This window comes from Panthera onca, chromosome F2 (assembly GCF_046562875.1).
Source record: "Panthera onca isolate mPanOnc1 chromosome F2, mPanOnc1 haplotype 2, whole genome shotgun sequence".
NCBI lineage: Eukaryota > Metazoa > Chordata > Mammalia > Carnivora > Felidae > Panthera > Panthera onca.
This window is the reverse complement of record NC_138356.1, coordinates 49773553-49795410: the sequence shown is the minus strand read 5'-3', so window position 1 is coordinate 49795410 and position 21858 is coordinate 49773553. Positions and strand designations below refer to the sequence as shown.

The window sequence follows — 21858 nt, the reverse complement described above, 5'->3', positions numbered from 1 at the left end:
GGAAAAGGCTAACTTGTGGTAATAGGGGTAAAAATAGAGAAGAAGGTATGGATGACAAACATTATAAATCACAATGTACAGAATATGAAATATACAGCACATAGAATATGCACAATATACAGAATTATACAAACAGAATGTTAGGATTAGAAGGAATCTCAGAGGTCATATAATCCAATCTCTGTCTTTTTAGAAATAAGCAAACTAAGGCTCACAGAAACTTGGGATACGTCACACAATTAGATGTTTTCTGAGCTGGAACTAGAATTGAGCTTTCTTGGTTCAGAAGTCTGTTAACTTCACTGAACTATAAAGTGTTCAATAGCAAGGACTTTTTTTTTTCCCCTCTCAAACATGTTTGACATCCCCATATGAATTAAATGTAGAAATAAACAAGCCAAAGCAAAAACCTGAAATTCCCAGCCTCCAAAATGAAATGATGATCTATTAATATAAATAAAAGAATTCTAGGGAGGAAGGATAGTAACTCCAATTTTGAACTTAAATTTGTGAGAGATAGAAGAGTATTCTGTACAGAGGTCAATCAGGTAGAGAAATCTGGCCTTCAAAGGAGAGAGTTGTACTGGAGATACAGTTTGAGAAGTCATTGCACAGTATTATATTTCAGTATTGATTGATTGATTAATTGATTCATTATTTCAATACTACTTATTGTGCTCATATTATAGGCCAGGAACTATACCAGCTACTGGAAGTTTTGGTCAAAGCCACAGAGATGATGGGATATAGGTCAACATACAGTCAAAAAGTTGAGGATGTGAGAAATAGGAAGCAAGAGAAGGAGACAGAACAGTCAGATGATAGAATGAGAATCAGGATAGTAATGCATTAGAGAAACTTTAAAAAGGCAGTATTCGAGAATGGCAGATGCAAAGAGGCAGCACACAGATAAATATATATAAAAGCCTTGGCCAATAATAATCACAGGGAAAATAAGTTAAAATAAAGGGCTGGAGGCAGCAGTCAACCATAGAGGGTTGGAGCGTAGGAGCTGATGAAGGAGTGTTTGAAGCATATGTAAAAATACATACTCAAAACCATGACTTAACAGACAGGGAAGTGAATCATTCTCAAAGTAGCTTGAAGGTTTGCAGAACAGAAAGAAGGTATTATTTAGATTTCATCACTAATTCAAGAAGAAACAAAAATATGAAAATAAGAGATATTGAAATGCAAGAGAAATGAGAAGTAATTAATGAAGAAAAATTCCAAAGACATTGAGAGAGGTTACAGTCAGAAACACAAATAGAAGGTGGAAGGAGATTGGTAATAACACAAAGAAATTAAGGTAGAAAGGAAGTATGAGTTACTTGGATTTGATCACATTTACTAAGGGCTCTCAGTACTACTTACCAGAAAATGGCATCTACAAGAGAACAGTCTACTGGACACCTAGGTGGCTCAGTCAGTTAAGTGACTCTTGATTTTGGCTCAGGTCATGATCTCATGGTTCGTGGGATCAAGCCCCATGTTAGCAGAGCCTGTCGGGATTCTTTCTCTGCCTCTCTCGGTCCCTCCCCTCCTCATGCACACGTGTGAGCACGCTCTCTCTCTCTCTCTCTCTCTCTCAAAATAATTAAATAAACTTAATAAACTTAAAAAAAAAAAGTCTACATTCCATACAGAAATCTCATCTTCTGTGACTCCACTAACTTTATCAGAATGCTTTCTCTAATGAGGTTTTAGTCATGGCCCCAAATACCTTGAGATAAGACCATTCACTGTCTCTCTTCAAACTCCATGGCATTCCTCCCAGCAACTTACTTGGATCTATCACCAAAACCAGTCTCAATTCTGGCACCAGAACAACTTTGTGATAAACTTAGTAAAGGGCAAGCTCAACTGCCCCGGATATCATCTAAATTCTTCACCTCCTGTACTTTCTTCCGTACTGTTTCAATCTCCTCTCATTATCTTAGCTGTTATTTTCAAACCTCCTTACCCATTGTTAACAAACTTTCTTGTATCATCAAGGAATGGTTTTGTTTTCCTGCATATCCCTACCTTAAATAATATCCAGCTCAACCTTGCAAACTCTGCTTCCAGTATCGCTCACAGCAGGAGAAGCTACTTATTCCTTCATATTTCACAGTCCATGGATCTAGGAGAAGATGCCTTCCTAGAGGCACTCTGGCCATTACTCTCATACCATAATGTAAATATTTTTATTTCTATGAAGCATGTAACTTAGCTTGAACCTCCATTAAAAATTCAGGTTGCTAGTATCTATTCAACTTCCAATCATTATCTCTTCTCTTCGTCATTGATAATTTGGGGAGCTGGTTGTCAGCTACCTTCTTTATCCTGATTCCTATGGTAATGCTAGGAGATTTTAGTGCACATGCAGAAAACTCTTCAATAATCTTGAACCACAAGATCTTCAAAACCTCAATCATCCTCACATTTTTCCTGCATTACCCCCCACCCCAAAACTACTGTGGATCTTAGAATCCAATGAAACTATTTAAACTCAGAAACACTAAGTTCCAATATGTATCTCACATTCTGATTACAATAGCTAATTCTGTCAGGTGTCTCATAATCTCGCTCCAATTTTACTTGATGTTCACTTGATAGTTGATACCAATTCCCGACAGTATGTATCACTGTCTTTGCCTGCCTTCCTCACCCATCCTAAACTCCTATGATTGATCATCTGACCCACTCCCATATCAACACTCAGATTCCTTTCTAACCCAAATCTTTCGAACATTTATCAGAACCCCAAAACTTCGTTCCATGCCATAATCTGATTTCTCTATATCGAGGCAACTGTGAATAACTTCAGGAAAGTTTGGCGCACTGCAAATTCATGGCCTCCAACTTCTGCTGTGCTGCTATCATCTTTTTAGTTTTCCTTAGTTCCCATCACTTTTTAACCAATGACCATTTTAAACTTCCTCATTTCCAATCAACATCATATTCAACCTTGGGCCTCCACCCTCAAGAATCTGTCTCAAAAACAACCACCATCATCTCGGTTTACAGCAGCAAGATAATTGAGGCTATGAAACATAATTATCTTCAACTTCACAACTTTTTGCTAAAAACTTACTTAGTTTCAACTCTCTCATCAGTTTTCTTCCTGTCTCAAAAATAAACAAGAGTGTCTTTCTGTTTACAAACTCCATCTGTGTATTGAGTCCATTCTCCTACCTAAGACCTTTCTAACAGTCATCCTCTCCTTTTTCCATATTGTCAACCTATCTTCTCCTAAAGGATCCCTTTCTCCAGTCTACAAACTCATTATGTGTTTTGTATTCGAAAGAGAGAAATCTGCTTTGATATCATATACCCCTATCCAATATTTCTCCTCCACATTCATAATGCATCTAATTTCTTAGCTCCCAGTCATGTTTCAGGCTACTGCAAGCTGCTTTTTTTCCTTTGCCACCCTTCTGAAGTCATCCGAGATGAGTCACTAATAACTCCTCATTTGCCAAATCTCCTGGGTGTTTTTCAGTTATTATTTTTACTGCTGACATTATTTCTTCCTGCTTCAAACTCTCTCCTTTTAGCTCTATTCTTCTCACTCTTCCTTCTCTGTGTCTCTTCCTTTATCTACCACTTAATTGTTAATGTTTCCCAGAGTGGAGAAAAAAAATCCTTGGCCTTCATTTCATGGGTTATTTCTTAGGTTGTTTTCACTTTTATTTTTGTAGCTGTTTCCCATTATGAGTGAATTTACTCTCAAAGTGCTCTATAGAGCCCAAATTTCTATAAGTTTTAAACTTATTGATTTTACTCCTTGCTAGAGTTTTCGCCTTAACTCTCTCAATAATTCCGAAACTGAACTTGTCCCTCACTTAAACTAATTCCTCTCCAAACATTCCTCCCCTTTGATGCTCACCTTTGTTAAGGTACTACATGCATCCAGTTACCCAAACTAGAAGGCTCATAGTGTTCCTTGACTCTTTGCTCCCCCTCAACGTCCAAGTCCTATTATTTACCACATATTACTGATTTCAATTGATTAAATCTCTGGTCTTCTTTCTACCTCTCCATCTATTACCTTACTTAGTTCAGGTGCTCAAAGAGGCTTCTGCTGCCCAGAGATAGTTCTGCAAATATCCTTATGCATGCTTTTCTTTCCCACCCCTTTCCTCAACCATCCCATACAGTCTCTAGAGTAGTTATTCTAGAGTGAATAAGTATATTATAGCCATCTCCTAATTAAAACTCTTTGAAGTACCTTCATCACTTACAGTCTTAGATCTAAATTCCTTAATAGAACATACAAGTTATCTGTAACAGGGACCATCTCCATCATTCCAGATTTATTTCTTGCTATTCCCTGCCTTGTGGATAATGCTTCAACAGCACTAAAACATGATATGTATTACTTTAGTAATTTTACTCATACGTTTCTTTAGAATTCCACTGACATCCTGCCTTACCTCTGTATAAATCTAAATAATTCCAATTCCCCTTTCAAGTTATAGCCTAGCTGTCTCCTCCATGACATCGCTACCTAATGTTTACTACCACCGTGTTGCCAAACATCAGTGATTCCTTAGTATGTTGTGCATAGCTTTAAGTAGAGGTAAATACTAGGGGAAAAAAAAGTAAGGTGTGGGAGTAAATTTTTAAATATAAAAGGTATATTTACTAAAATAAAGGCTATGTCTTAATAAAGGGACATTAATACAAGGTAACATGATATCCACTCTAAATGTTTGTTTAAAGGTTGACTGTGTTTAAAAATACACAGCGACTCAGAGACCAATTTGTGCTGGTTAACATAACTGGGTCAGAAGAAAAAGTGTTTTGATTCCTACTATTAGTTAATATTTGTCTCCCGAAATAATATAAAAGTTTAGCAAATATTATTTAAGCCTCTATTCATCTCTTCCAAAGAGACTGCCTTCATAATTTTTCATTCTACAACGTTGGGGTAAAGAGACCAAGGTTCTGATTCTTCACAGACTGGGGACGCCAAGTGGAGTTTACTACATTCATTCTAATCAGATATTTGCAGATTTCATATAACTAAACTACAATCCACTTGGAGCTATTAACATAATATTTATCCCAGAAGGGGAATTCCCAGACTATTGCAGTAAATGCCACCTTGAAATCTGGGCTGGGAAACTGGACACTTCGAGGGTTGGTGCTAATTTTCTTTTCTCCCCCACCGCCCCCTCCCCCCCACCCCTGCTTCCTGTCTTCCTTCTTTCCCTCCCTCCTTCCTTTCTTTTTCCCCCACAACTCTCAATAAAGAGATCCCATTTCCTTTAAGTGTTCAGTTATTTTGGCTCAAGAAGGTGAGTTGGGGAAAATTTGGAAAATTTAGTTCAAGACCGTTCCGCAAGAGAGAGATGGATCCAGATTTGAACTCTGTCAAACAGGTAAAAGAAGAACAACGTAGCAAGGGAAATGCGAATATTTCTAAGAACGGATTCCACCTCTGGATATGTAAGTAAGTAAAGTGGAGACTAATAGGAAAAGGAAAAGGTGTCAAGAGAGTGGAGTTCTCTATTGAGATAAAAGAACTAGTAAGGTAAAGTAGTTCAGTAAAAAATATATACGAGAGAATGATGTGTAGTTGTGGTCCAAGAACAAAGTATGTGAATTAAGAATTAAAAAAAATTTTTTTTAATGTTTATTTATTTTTGAGACAGAGAGAGACAGAGCACGAACGGGGGAGGGTCAGAGAGAGAGGGAGACACAGAATCGGAAGCAGGCTCCAGGCTCCGAGCTGTTGGCACAGAGCCCGACGCGGGGCTTGAACTCACCGACCGTGAGATCATGACCTGAGCCAAAGTCGGATGCTTAACTGACTGAGCCACCCAGGAGTCCCTAAGATTTTAAAGATAGAACAATTTCACATAAGATTCAGAGTATGGCTATGGCAGTGACTGACTAAAGTAGAATTGGGGATAATTCACTACCTCCAATTTGAGATGGCCAAGAAAGAGAGTGGGTGCTGAATAAATCATTCAGGTGAATACTAACATCATTCTGGCGGATGGCAGGGATTATGAAAAGGAAGACTAAAGCCAGGTGCTAAAATCTTCCGTGAATAAAATGGATTAATCAAGAAGTCACCAGATGATCTATATACAAAGGTACAGAGGTTGAGTTAAAGACAAGATGCCTAGAATATTATGGTAATAAACTCAGGGTAGGGATACATGTATATCTTCAATAATCCCAGAATCTCATAGTGGATTGAAGTGAGGATCAGAAGGAATGAGTAACTCAAAAATTTAGCAGAGTGAAAACAAATTATCAAAGTCCCTTTAAAAAAAAGCAAAGGAAGGTGATGTTAAACTGAAAATTCAGTATAGTGTTTACTATTTCAGTGAAAGAGGCATATGGATTCCATAGGCAAAGATCTTACAGGTAGATGCAATAAATAAACCAGTTTGGGTAATAGATTCATGGGTGTTCATTTTATCATTATGCTTTACAATGTACACACATTCTTTTTTATGTATCAAACTGGTAATGATGAGAGAGAGTATTTTTAAAAGCAACTAAAGAATTTCATTCTTACAAAATCCACCCAATTTATCTAGGAGTAGGTGCACATTAGCCTCACACACTGGCATCGTTTAAATGATGGCAAATCTTACAGTAGGATATTTGATCACTTGTTTTCTAAAACTGATTTTCCTAACTGTGTTGTACTTTAATATAAACATGAATGATATTGTGTTTCCTGACCATAGACAAAATTATGGCCCAAAAGGCAATTCAGAAATGTATCCTGCTAGGCTAGAGTTCAGAATTTGGGTAAGTATATGAAATTAATGACCAACCCAGAGCTGATCAAGAACTGATTCTATGTATGTTGGTTTGTTGAAAGAACAAATAATATAAAGCAATCTGCTTATTAATAATGAAGATAAATAGAATATTAACAAAAACTAATGTGGTACAAGATTTTAACTCACAGTTAAAGGAAGATACTAGAGTAATTAGCATAAGCCTATAATCAGTAATGTCTCATTCATGGTATCCACTTTAAGGAAGGTCTTGGTCAATTATGAGGAGTGATGTAACTATTTCTTCACATTTTTATGACGTAAGTGTGTAACCACTGCAACTCCAAAATAGTCAAAAATAATATAGAGCAAAAGTAACAGTAAAAGATGTAACAAAAAAGAATTGTTTAGTATTAAAGCAAAATAACAGAAAAGAGGCTGAGAAAATGCAAAACACAATATAATACAGCAATTATCACTATCATATAATAAACTGGAAGGCAGTAAATGTCAATTACATTTACTGAAAGACATCACAAAACTTGAGTCATTAGGTATTTATTGTTGATGTTAGCTCTTATGTTTCCTTCCACATTTATCTACATGAATTCAATCCTTAGGAATTTACTCATTAGTTTCAATTATTTTTTCTAAACCTTTAAATTAATAACTCTTAATAAATTAATAGTACAAAATTGGTCACACATAACCCAAATCACTTTGAAACAACAGAGTGAGTACAGCATATAATCCTTTGTCTATACTAGCTGAACCTGCCACATTATCACCACCATTCTCTTCTCTGCCTGCAGGACTCAAAATGATGTCACAGAACCAGTCCAAATTCCTGAAGCTACATAGAGCCTTGAGAACTGTAAGCTTTTGGAGACTTTCTTTCCCTTCTCTTTCTAGTTTATCCTTCTTTCTGTTAAATGCCAAGTAACTGATATTTCCCTTCAATATAAGGAGAATGGTGGAAAAGTAGAAATGAACAAGGATTTTCCCCCACACCCAATATTCTCCGTGGATCCAGGACTATCTATGACCAATGAGTAGATCACAGCCACCTTGGACAAGGTAACCATAAACTGATCAGTTCAATCTAAGTACTTACAGGACTGATTCCTCAATTGTGGTGAGGGGGAGATGGGGAATCAGATTGTAAGATATATAAAAATCAATCAGTTCCTTCTATATATATAATTATGAACTGTGTTGAGGAAGATGGTCAGTTAAATGCAATTAATTTTTTAAAATACTGTTATTCTTTTGGGGTGCCTGGGTGGCTCAGTCGGTTAAGTGTCCGACTTCAGCTCAGGTCACGATCTCACGATCCATGAGTTCGAGCCCCGCGTCAAACTCTGGGCTGATGGCTCAGAGCCTGGAGCCTGCTTCCAATTCTGTGTCTCCCTCTCTCTCTGCCCCCCCCCCCCCATTCATGCTCTGTCTCTCTCTGTCTCAAAAATAAATAAATGTTAAAAAAAATAATAAAATAAAATAAAATACTGTTATTCTATCCTTCCAGATAATCAAGAGTTAACTGTAATTTCTGATGAACTGAATGTTTAGAATGATCCAAGAAAGGATACTAGCTCATTAAAGGAAAGCTATATTTTTGACCTCTTACTGCAATTAAAATATTTACATATGCTATATTTTCTACTATTTTATAGTAAGATAATATTTCTATATTTCATTAATAATCATATATGTATACATAAAAAAAAAACAGAAACAGAAGTGAATTCTATCATATCAACAGACAGGCACATGCAATTCTATGAACAGACTCAATTGTAAGAAAAATATACCTGCCATCCCTGTGATGGTGTTCAATGGTCTGACTGTATCTGGAGCGAGGTAGAGTAAGAAACTGACTGCAAGCGTGGCAGAAACAAGAATAAAAATGAGACTCAGGAAAGAAATGAAAAGGTATAGTTTAATTTTAAAAAGTGAGATTCAAAAAAGATAAGCAGATAGTAAGCAAAGCAAATGAAAATTGTTAATAGAAAGCTTGCTCCTTCCTCCCAATACCCATTGTATATGGCAGTGCTAAAGGTTAAAATAGCTAAGTATTCCAAAACAGACACACCAAAAAAGATAACAAATCAAGATTTAAACCAATCAGATTTCAAAACAAAATCTTATTAATTATCACTCAAACATCTTTAGCACCATCTATAAAATGTCATACAACATAGTTGCTTTCCCTTTTTTTAGGAGGAAAGAGAAGAAAAAAAATAATAACGAGAAAGTTTAAGAAGAAAATAATAAAATAATAATAAAACATACACTGTGTTTTTTATATGTTTATAACATACTATTGGCTGTGCTATGTTTCATGCCCCATGACCACTTTACCCATCTGTGGTTGATTCTCTTCTTTCCATAGCGCTAATTTAACCCTTTTATCTTCTTAGAACCTTTCACGCCAAAACTCTTAATTTTGGCAGATGATCATTATATTCCAGTTAAAAAAAAAAAAAAACAACCTTGAACTCTCTCAACTTCCCTATTTTATCTCTAAATATAGAGTACATATATTTATACCTTCATTTGCCATTTTTTTTTGCACCTAAGGAAGAAACTTCTCTACTTGTAATCCTAACTTCCCACATAACCTTCCATCGTTCATGATTGTTTCATGCCTTCCTTTCCTGAACTGCATTTAATCCTAAAAAATAAACCCTTCATTGATCTCGCCTTCCTCTCAAAATATTGCATGTTTCTGACTTTCCTTCACAACATTCGACATCTTAGCCACATCTACAATTCTTGTCACCACTTCATGCGTTCATGCTTTAAGCTTACCATGATGTGACTGCAACCTCTACATTTCCCTTGAAGCTATCCTGTGAATGTTACCTGTGAAATCCTAAAAAAATCCTTCAACTTCTTGATCTTCATCATATTACATTTATTTATGGTGTTACACACTGATTTTCAACCTCTTCTTGACATTCTCTCTTCTCTTGGTTTTTGAAACATAATTCTCTCTGGCTATTAAAAATAGTATTTATAGGGGCACCTGGGTGGCTCAGTCAGTTAAGCATCCGACTTTGGCTCAGGTCACGATCTCGCGGTTTGTGGGTTTGAGCTCCACATCGGCCTCTGTGCCAAGCTTAGAGCCTGGAGCTTGCTTCAGATTCTGTGTCTCCCTCTCTCTCTCTGCCCCGTCCCCATTCTCTCTCTCTCTCTTTCTCTCTCTCAAAAATAAAATAAACATTAAAAAATGTTTTTAAATAGTATTTATGTAACACTTAACCATGTAACAAGTACTCCATTAAAGTTTTGTCAACTTTATCTCATTTATTTCTCGTAACAACTCTTTGAGGTAGGGTCTAGTATTGCCACAGACCAAACAACTGAGGCTGTGAGTATCTGCCCACAGCCAGATAGTAGCTGGACTGGGATTCAAACTTAGGTCTTCCTTAAGCCAAAATTCAGGCTCTTATGGCCTGGTCTCCCGTCTAGCTAACTGCTTCTTTAACGCATTTCATTTACTGGATTCTCTCTCTCTTTATTCCTTAGAGGCAATGGGTTCCCAAGATGTGTTCCTCAAACTTTATATTCCAACACATTCTTTCTGGATAATATTATTTGCTTTTATAGTTGTAAACTCTCACTTTTTTTAGCTTTCATTTTTCTTTGGGTTTCACAGCACATTCCCAGCTGCTTCCTGGGCTCTCCACATGGCTGCCTGAGTGTCATGTAGATACTTCAGAAAAACACATGTTAATTTTGAGGTTTGAACAAGACACTTGCCTATTTGGACGTCTGGTGCTGCATTTGTGAAATGAGGGGGCTGGAGCAGTGGTTTTTAAACTTTCTTTTTGAACAGAAGATCACCGTTTTTTTTTTTTTTGTTTTTTTTTTTTGAACAGATTTTTATGTAAAACCAGCAATTAGGAATCCAATAAAATCAGAATGACTGGCTAACAAGGGTGTGAGGGGATTAGTCCCTATGCATTCGGCTTCACCCTTAATCTACAACAGCAATCCTTCAGGTACCTCTTTAGAATCTAGGACTCCACGATCTCCAAAAGACCCTCTAGCTTCAAATACAGTTAACTCTCCCTTGAAACTTAGTATTCCTCTTCCCGTAATCCCCGTTTTAACTAAGGGTTTAAATATTTACTTAATAAACCAACTTTTAAAAATCTCATAATTTGGGGCACCTGGGTGGCTCAGTCTATTGAGCGTCCGACTTCAGCTCAGGTCATGATCTTGTAGTCTGTGAGTTCAAGCCCTGTGTCGGGCTCTGTGCTGACAGCTTGGAGCCTGGAGCCTGCTTCAATTCTGTGTCTCCCTCTCTCTCTGCCCCTCCCCTGTTCAAGCTCTGTCTCTCTCTCTCTCTCTCTTTCAAAAATAAACATTAAAAAAAATTTTTTTTAAATCTCATAGTTTAACTCCTCCATTTTCCTTATTTTCCACATTTAATTGATTTATAAACCTTGCTAGTTCTAATGCCTAAATAACTCAGATTTATCTCTTCTTTTTCTTCTGCCACTACTGTAAATCAGGCTTACCAAGTCTACTGAAATAATCTACCGTTTCCCTTCAAAACCAACCCTTTCCTGATGTAATCTATTCTTCACTCTATTTGAAGTATATTTGCAAATTATGCTTCTGATCATGTACAAACTTTGCTCCAAATCCTTCAATGGTTTCACATATCAAATATAAGTATATATATTCCCTTACATGGCATACTAATTAAGTTCTACACTACCTTCAATCTTCATATCCTATCACTTCCTATCTCCCATACTATATTTTATCTAGACACACCAGACCATGGAAGATTCTCTAAATATACCCCCTCCCCCCACTTTCCTGACTCCAAGACTTTGTTAGTGCTCATCACTCTGCAAAGAATGCCATCATTCTCACCATGTCCCCACTTCATGGCCTTTGAAAATTCTACTTGATCTTTAAAGTCCAATTTGCCTTTGAAGCTTTTTTCCAATACTCAAGCAAGTAATTCTCTCTCCAATCTGTTCTAATAATATTATACTTAGGCCTTACAGTCTTCTATGTTTTATAATTAGTTGGTATATTATATAATATAATTTTTTTATATTTTATTTTATTTTATTTTATTATATAGTATAATTATATAATATAATGTTTTATAATTAGTTGGGATATATGAGCTGGTATAATTAGTTGGATCTTCTGTTTATCTAGGCCAGGATAATGTCTATTTTAAATCTTTGCACACTCAATCAGTACATTTTGGATTGAATTAAAAAGTAAAAACAGAATTATGCTATTTTCATGGTGAGCCTCCAAAAACAGCAATGGTTCACATAATCATAGAGACATTCTAGAAATGTAAACAGAACATTACAAACTTTTGTAGTATAAGAAAATAAATAAAACAGTATTCAGAAAAGAATTTCCTGGCTCTACAGAGTGGAAATAATACCCAACAGTTGTGATGTTGGGATTTATTGCCTTAAGAACAAATAGATTTTCTCTGAAAATAACTTGACCAATGAAAAGAGGTAAACTTCAAAGCTTATTAAAATTTTCAAACTCATAGAACATATATATTGTCATCCAATTTCTTACATTTTCCTTGAGGAGCCTGTGATTAATTTTGTCTCTGTAAAGAAAAAGGAAACATTAAGGGAGGACTACCTTTGTCAAACATCAGTTTATTTCCCTTTTTGTGATAGTGAATTTAAATAGCCCGAGGAATGCTCATATTAAGTGTTATTTCTGGGTGTGTTAGTGAGGATGTTTCCGGATGATATTAACATTTGAATCAGTGGACTCAGTAGATTGTCCTTCTCAGTCTGAGTGAGCATCATACAATCTGGTGAGAGTCACAGAAAAACAAAGTAGGCAGAAGGAAGAATTCCTCCCTTTTTCCTGCCTCATTTTAGAGCTGGACATGTCTTATCTCTCTGGCCCTCACACGAGGATTTCCTGGCTTCCCTGGTTCTCAGGCCTTCAGACCTGGACTGAATTATGCCATCATTTCATGGGTCTCCAGGGTGCATAGATCAGATGGGAGGACTTTTCAACCTCCTCCATCACAGTGCGAGCCAATTCCTTATTATCTATCTATTCTACTGGTTCTGTTTCTCTGGAGAACTCGGAATGCATACTTTTCTATAGTCATGTTATTCCTCTTAACCTAATCTGGTCATGATCCCCCTTAAGATTCTGTTGAAAACTATAAAAAATGCATGGATGACTAGTACATAAAATGAACCACACTGTTTTGGTAGTAAAATCTACCTAAGATCCAGAGATTTATCTAAGACTCTTTGCCACATCCACTCGGTACAATTTAAAAATATTTCATTTACTCTTCTCAGTTAAACCATGCTTACTTTTCTTCCAAGCTTAATGGAATTATTAAACCTAAGCAAACACTACTGTCTTGAATATACATAATGAGTTAAGTAATGACTTAAAAAATTATGTTAAAAATTGTAATTCATCCAATCTTTTTGAATTTTTTAAAAAAGTTGAGCAGAGTAAAAGAAAAAAATAGAAAATTAAAAAAATTACTAAATTTTAAAAACTGAAAAAAGGGATTAAGATTCAAAAATCATAATGGAAATTCTCAGTATTCAAAGAATTGAACTGGATTACTGATCCAATTTCTAGACATACTTCGAGTCTTATTAAGAAATAAAATCTTTAAAGACAGAACAAAATTGTATTTATAATGAATTATCCTTCCATTATATCAGATGAGCCTGAAGGTCCCCTTTTAAAAACCACCAAACAAACAGGACTGCAAAAGGAGGAAATAAAATATCTCATTCTGAAATAACCTATAGCTTTTGAAAGCAAAGTTTCCAACAGTCTCACCTTAATGCAAAGCTTTCTGTTCTGTGTCTTTTATATTGTTAATGTTTGGCTACTTTGTAGTTCCTAAAATTAATTCAGTATGATCGAGGTATGTTAAAATTTACTCCTGAAGTGTAATAAATAAAACATTTTTGTAAAATTATTTACATAAATAAAATTAATAAATTTTATTTATATAAAATTACATAAATAAAATTTATTTATTTATTATATAAAATTTACATAAATAAAATTAATAAATAAAATAAATAAAATTATTTTTGTAACAAGAGGTTTTTTTTTTCATTTACTTTCTCTGTATTTTCAAACTTTCAGAGATATGGTTCCCTCATAGTTGATAACTAAAAAGACCAAGAAAACAATAAATAGTTATGGGTCAGTTGGACACTTTCTGGTAGCTGGTTGGCTGACAAAAAGTAGAGAAATGGCCTAAGTGTGTGAGGTATCCTAGAGATCCACATAACATGGCATTTTTCTTTTTAGGATATAAATGCACAACAGAAAAACACTTATGAAGTAATATATCTTAGGCCAGTGTTAATAGTATTTTTTGTCATTGTCCTAAAAGTATACTGCATAAAATTAAAGGTACCCAATATATTTTGGTCTCCAGGACAGACATAAAAACGAATACTGCAGGATATCTCTGACATGTTACAGAAATATTATCTAATACTCTATTATTATTCTAATACTAACTTAACTCATGTAAACAAGCTCTTGAAGTGATTTCTAATATGAAAGCCACATAAGTTGTCCCAGGAAAATTATGTTCCTAGTAGTGTTACCAGGATTTACTAGAGAAACAATGATCCAAAAAGTATGGGGGCGGGGGGATGGAGAAGAAGATGAATAATGTTATAATTCATCATTTTAGCTAATAGATGTAAAGAACCTATTTTCTTTTCAACACAGAATAGGATTTTGACTAATGATAACAGAGATGTGCAGAGATATAAAGATCCAATCAAATGCTGATATAGGATTCTTTTTAACACCACCTATAAGGATAGGAATACTATATTTCCTCATATTACTTAGTTTAGCCAGATACTATAAATTAATGCCGAATAGTAGTATTTTTTATCCAATATAGCCAATGTTAAAGTCATTATCTTTATGCACAACTTTCCAATATGTCAAGTCTTCATTCACACTGGGTCTTTCTGATATATATGTGTGTTCTGCCTCTGTATTTATGCTCTTGTTCTCTCCTGAATAAACCTCTCCGTTTTTCAAGGTCCAACTCACGTTTCTACACTCTAAAGCTTTTTTTACAAATACCTGTATTAACTGATTTCTCATATTTCTACTTAATAGGCACATTAAAATGTCACTTATCTGTAAGCCACAAGATCCTCTAAAATGTTAAAGGTAAGGCACATGTTTTGAGTACAAATATCCAAGTTCAGTATTGCAACCGGAGGTGTTGTGTCATTTAATCTACCCAACAACTCTATGAAGTTGGTACTATGTTCTAATTTTATAGATAAAGAAATCAAGCGTCAAACATGTTAATTTTCCCAAAGTAACACAGCTAACAAGTAATAAAAAGCCTAAATTCAAACCCAATGCCATTTGGTTCCAAATCCTATAAAAGAGTATATTAAATAGAATATTCTGGTCCAGTGCCCCAATTATTACTGACAAGAAAAGTTAATGCACTCCTCAAAATGCCTAAATTTTACTTACTATCTCAAAGGAAATTCTCTTTTAGGTTTTTTAATTAACAGTATTACTGACTGGCTCTATAAAATGCTATTCACAAAAATTCACTGTAAGACTTCTAGGGTATTCTTACCTTCTAAACAGTGCATAAAAATTACGATGCCTTCACATGCATTCTATTATTGAAAATCTTTTAGAATATTTAGAATATAAAGGATAAAACAGAAATCAAGAACCCATTGTTTAATAATGTGATAGGCTACCTAACATGGATAATACTATACTTTTTGATTTTTGATTCCTCATGTTAATAAGCAATTATTACACAGATAACTCAAAGCTAATATATTAGAAATAGTTTTGTAGTCCTATATAAAAGAAATTCTATTTTACTAATTAAAAAAATTTTAGGGGCGCCTGGGTGGCTCAGTCGGTTAAGCGGCCGACTTCGGCTCAGGTCATGATCTCGCGGTCTGTGGGTTCGAGCCCCGCATCGGGCTCTGTGCTGACAGCTCAGAGCCTGGAGTCTGTTTCAGATTCTGTGTCTCCCTCTTTCTCTGACCCTCCCCTGTTCATGCTCTCTCTCTGTCTCAAAAATAAATAAATGTTTAAAAAAATTAAAAAAAAATTTTAAACATCTCCCAATAAGGAGTAATTATAATCTGGTAATCTATAGCACTCTAAAGACTTGCTGAAACTTCAGGGATCAAATGCTTCCAAAACCTCTGAATTATTTGAACATTTTGCCAAACTGAAGATTCAGAAAGTTATAAAATAAACAAGAAAAATAAAATGACATATCAATTATGACTATATTAACTATATACCAAGGATTGAACAGCAACTTTTTTTTAACATTACTACTATGGCCTTTTGTCTTAAAATATTGGTAAATTATTATGTGTTTGATATAATAGTGACAATTTTGTTTGTGAGGATAATTCGAGAGGTTAATTTTACTCTGTTCTTCTCTGCAAGATTTAGACCATATTGTCTTCAGAGAAAATATCAGGTCCATTTCTCCTTAAAGAAAAACTTTACATAAACTTGAAGGATTTAAAGTCATTTCAGACATTTTTTTCTTTTGTCGTGTCCTTACCAATCTTTCAAACAGCAAAGAGTTTATGAACTGCTACATGAATAATTTCCAGAGATTATCAAACTCATTAGAATTCTATAAGGCAACAAAAGTACTCGTTCACCCAGCCTAATATGACTCCTTCCAACTCCTAATCATGCCAACAAGGGATCTTTCACTTAGTATTGTACTTGATGTGAAACCATTTCTATAGGTACCATATCAATAATTACCCCTAAAAACACAGATCACGATGAAAAAGTTAAACAAATGAAAAAGAAATAAAATACTACATTAACTTTCATTGGACAACTCATAAAGATATTAATTTAATAACTTCCTACTTCTTAGATCTCAGACACAAAAGCCAATACTTGTTCGCCACTATTGAAGACTATAGATAGACGTTCCCTATCTTTTCTTTTGGAAAAGTGTACTCAACACGATAAAATTATAAGCCCGAATTGACTATAACCCTTGATTTAGACAAAAACAATTAAATTCATAAGTACTGACAATGATAAATATTGGGAACTTCTCATATCAGTTGATTTAAATGTCTTTTTAAAAATCGGTTTAGGATGCTCACAAAGCAACTTCTGAGTTTCCTTGTGATTTTATCATAATATTCTCTGAAGAGTAAATTAAGCTTTCTTTCCTAATCCTCATCTCAAACCCATTTGATAGTGTGGGGGAAATACCATAGCATTTTTCATTTTATATATAACCAAACCAAGAATTAGAGGGTTAATCAATTGGCTTAACTTAAAAGCAAACTAGTAGTAATTATCATATGCATTGAAACATATGTCATTTCTAAGTATGTCACATTTAGTGGAGCAAATTCAGAGAATTCCTCCAAATCCAGCAATCAACAACCATAATGCTTTAAGATGCGGAAAAGGTTTACTGAAAGCCATGAGGAAAAACCTCTTCGTGAATCAGTTTTTGTGTCAGTTTCCAAAACAAACCAGGCTTGTCTCGTCAAAGTATTTTTACAGGTAATGACTGGTTATGATAATGTTAAAATAATAAAACTTGTCATTTTCATTATATTGTCCTTATAACCTCATGTGAAAACTCACTAACTTAACTGGTTTGAGTTAACAAAGGACCAAAACGGCAAGAGCAAGATGATTTTTTTTTTAAACCAACGAAAAGTTTGTTCTTGTTTGTTTCATTTTTTTTTTTTTTTACCTGGTGGTCATAAGAATGAATGTAGGAATTATAAAGGAAATGGCTTTCAAAAATAAGATGACAAATATCCAAGTTCAGTATGAAAATATTTTATGGTAATACCTTCTTCCTGAAGGCAGCGATTATAATAAGCTCTAATAGGATTTAATCCTATTTACCTGTCTCTATCTGGAGAATAATGGTCATCCATGACACGATGTCTATCCATTCGGCTAATTGTATTATAATGTCCAGCAGTAGAGCGTGTTCCTCGAAGTCCCTGTTCCACATTCCGACTGAAATAGCAAAATCCATTAAATGTCTTAATAAACCATGATCATATACTACATTAAGAAATGAGGTTTATTGGGGCGCCTGGGTGGCGCAGTCGGTTAAGCGTCCGACTTCAGCCAGGTCACGATCTCGCGGTCCGTGAGTTCGAGCCCCGCGTCGGGCTCTGGGCTGATGGCTCGGAGCCTGGAGCCTGTTTCCGATTCTGTGTCTCCCTCTCTCTCTGCCCCTCCCCCGTTCATGCTCTGTCTCTCTCTGTCCCAAAAATAAATAAAAAACGTTGAAAAAAAAAAAAAAAAAAAAAAGAAATGAGGTTTATTAATAAAGAAAGTAGAAAAAGACAAAAATCACTCTAATGTCAAGTCCGAGATTTTTGTTTTAACTGACTGAACCTCTGGCTAATGGGATACATTTCAACTGGAGGTTGACAGGGAAGTTAGATTGTTGCTATAACAGATATAAACATAAAACTAAGCTAATATCAATGGGGATAGAGATAAGAATTATCAAAATTATTAATGGACAACTCCCACGTTTCTAGTAGTAATTCTTATATAAAATACAGAAGGAGGAATAAATCTGTGGAGAAAATGAGTTCAGCATGTTGCTTATAGTTAATATTGCTGTATCTTGTCTTAGGGATATGACTTTTATCCGTTTTTTACAATCTAAACTGAAGTCTTTATAACTGATCAATGATGACTTTTTAAAGTCAACATTCTTGGCCTGGATTGTCTACTTACACACTTCATTTTCATGATAGAATAAACTTCTTATATGAGCTCTTATTATGGGCTTTCTATTAGGTGTAGCTGAATGTATTCTAAAACTTTGCCTATTTTCTTTAGGTATGTTCAGATATTCTTTTCCTGGTAAAAAGTCAAGCATCCCTCTTTTTTCTTTTTTCCTTTTTAAATAAGGAATGGTGGGGCACCTAGGTGACTCAGTTGGTTAAGCGTCCTACTCTTGATTTTGGCTGGGGTCATGATCTCACAGTTCGTGAGTTCAAGCCCCATGTGGAGCTCTGCGCATGTGCAGAGCCTGCTTAGGCTTCTCTCCCTCTCCCCCTCTCTCTCTCTCTCTCTCTCTCTCTCTCTCTCTCCTACCCAACTCTCTCTGTCTCAAGACAAATACAAATAAATAAACTTAAAAAAATAAGGAATGGCTTAATTTATTAAAGTTAAAATTCAAAATCCAGTTCTCTCTCAAACTATTTTTTTTTCCAATTTTTAAAAACATTTATTTATTATTGAGACACAGAGCATGTGTATGGGAGGGGCAGAGAGAGGGGGAGACACAGAATCTGAAGCAGGCTCCAGGCTCTGAGCTGTCAGCGCAGAGCCCGACGCGGGACTCGAACTCACAAACTGCGAGATCATGACCTGAGCTGAAGTCCGACGTTTAACTGGCCAGTCGCCTGGATGCCCCTCTCTTAAACTTTAAATTTCAGATTACAAATATTCTATTGATAGGTCTACCACATTTAAGCAATTACTTTTCAGAAGACTTTTAATAGTTTTAGTCTCATTTACAAACTTAGTAAAATCAAAATCTTCAAACAATTTAAACAATGTTTATAAATTTAATATATTTTCTTTGTAATTACTTTAATTGTGTCTAAATTAAGTAAACACTTTCTAAGTGCTTGTATTCATATATATTAAATAAATTAAATTTATAAATGTAACAATCTTAAGTTCTCTTAGTCCAATACTATGTGTAAAATTAAAATTACAAGGAAAATTTCTAAAGCTAAAACTAACTCAATTATTCATTTAAAATAGGCATTATACGACTATCATTCTAAGAGTTCAAATTTTCTTAATGTAAAATGTAACGTATGTAAAATGTGAATTATGTAAATATATCTTGTCAATAAATACATTATTTCCATGGCTCTTATTCCTTTAAGCGTCTCTGTCTTTAACAGGATTGCTTAGAGTTTTCTACCAGGCACTGGAGGTTTTCTGAGCCATTCTTCCCTCTACCCGTGCATCCTTTTTAATTCTTTGCATGATTGCTCCTAACCTAGAAACCCCATCAGATGTTTATTTTTTCCTATTTCTTAAATTATCAATACTAATATCACTCATGAGTATAGTTAATTGGTTCTAACTAGATCTGCTCAGTACGGATAAGTAACTGAAAGCGGGATCTTCTTTAAAATCTTCAACTCTCACATAAAAGAATACATACTTTAACCAGAGTTACAAAGTGGCCCATATTTTATTTGACTCTCACTATTTAGTTTATTGAAGAGAATATTTGCTTTTCCTTCAGTAACTTTTTTTCTGTAAGAATTTATTGCCTTTAGAGATTAGTAATGATTCTTTGTGATAAATAGGTTTTTCATACCATACTACAAATAAAATGTATATGGTATCTTACCTTTGTGGAGGAGGGACACTAGGTGACCATGATCTAGTCCTTCCTATAACATCTACTCGGTGAGGAGATCCTGTTGGTGAGCAATGGTTTGATGACATTACTTGTTCTGGCACTGATAATGTTGAGCTTTGAAGATCTCGACCATTGTGTCGATAATCTAAAGGTACAAAGATTAAAAGTACAGTTATCTACCCACTAAGTCCTTTTGTATTTTGTACTTTAGTGAAAAAATTAAATGTTGGTGAAGTTGAAAGTCTTTGACTCTATTAAATGTAAAGCATAATGAACAAAACATAGTACTATAATATAAAAATATTTTAATTGGGCTAGGTAGACTAAAACTTTTATATATAGCGAATTATCTTTTTGTTAAAGTCTATTTATTTTTGAGAGAGAAAGAGAGAGTGAAGGGGGTTGGTGCAAAGAGACAGGGAGAGAGAGAATCCCAAGCAGGCTCTGCACTGTCAGTGCGGAGCCCGACATGGGGCTTGATTCCGCCGCAAACCATGAAATCATGACCTGAGCCAAAATCAAGAGTCAGACGCTTAACTGACTGAGCCACCCAGGTGCCCGTAGGCAGTTAATTATCTTTAATAAAGGATGCAAGTTTATTCTAAAAACATTGTCATCTCTTCAATGAAATAAAAGAGCTTCAGGTACGTCTCAACAACTATAAATATTCAAAACTATTAACTTCACAAAAGTTCATAAAAGTCTATGATTATTTCTTTAAGAGATAAACAATATTAGAAAGCATTCTGAATGCTATCTGAAGTACCTGTGTAAATGGCTTTTCTTATAGTGCTTGACAGGGCTGAGATACAATAGATGACTGAAAATAAAAACACGACAATTCGGAGGAGGGAAACTGCCCAACGATTTGACACGCTTAGAAAAAAAGTGTAATAGAAGTGATATAACTCAAATGAATCTTGGAAAGCAACTGATATTTGACAGATGGGAAGAAAGTAGAAGGAATTCAAAGTTGGTAGAAAAACAGCAGTACTATGTGGTGCAAAAGTAGGGAAATAGTTTGGTAAGTCTGACTCAAGTTGTATCTATCTAAAACATCAGGAGTCTTGTGGAAAAAACCCTGAACATTTCTGAGCAGGAAGTGAGATTATCTCCACCACCATTATCTTTATCGTGTTCATCATGGCTGCTTTTGACTTTTCACTACGTGCCAGGAACTCTGCTGGGTACTTTACTAAGTGTTCTGCTACAACACTTGTTTCAGAAATAACTCTGAGAAAGTATTGGTTCTTATGTGATTTTTCCCAACATGTTAACATGCTGCAGTATTATCTGAAGTTGGTTCCTGAGAAATAGAGCAAGAGAAAGAAGTGGGTGGGCACGAATGATTGAAGGAGTGGCCTCAGGAAAAAGGAATTAGAAGAGCAGAATAGGGCATGGGAAGAAACGAAGCACAAGCATTGACCTCAGTCAGATCCCCCTGAAGCCTCTGGAACATGAGTTGTACCAGTGTTGCTCTGACTTTGAGGCGAGGATCCTAGACTTTTGTGCTCCTAGGTTAGCCAGTCACTGACTGAAGACCGCCAGTGGGACTTAGGTGAGATTGTTTTGTTTGTCTAAGGCCAATTCTACGGAAAGGGGGGCAGCTGTGAGTTCTTAGCAGCCAACATTCACAGTAGCGGAGGACGAGTAAACCAGCTGAAGCAAAGGGGTTATGGG

At 35.2% G+C, this 21858-nt stretch overlaps 1 protein-coding gene across 49 annotated transcripts in view; it reads right to left on the bottom strand.

Annotated features, from left to right (window-relative positions):
• Positions 1-21858, bottom strand: part of RIMS2 (regulating synaptic membrane exocytosis 2) — a 602465-nt gene that overhangs the window by 205530 nt on the left and 375077 nt on the right. For 31 of the 49 annotated variants that reach the window (XM_060611071.3, XM_060611073.3, XM_060611075.3 and 28 more), the window contains 3 exons: positions 20167-20323; positions 17667-17783; positions 8543-8608 (listed from right to left, as the gene is read on the bottom strand). In XM_060611071.3, the coding sequence (XP_060467054.2) occupies positions 8543-8608; positions 17667-17783; positions 20167-20323 (340 nt within the window). The remainder of the gene's footprint in view (positions 1-8542; positions 8609-17666; positions 17784-20166; positions 20324-21858) is intronic. The other 18 variants (XM_060611079.3, XM_060611086.3, XM_060611093.3 and 15 more) reach the window with 1 other exon arrangement.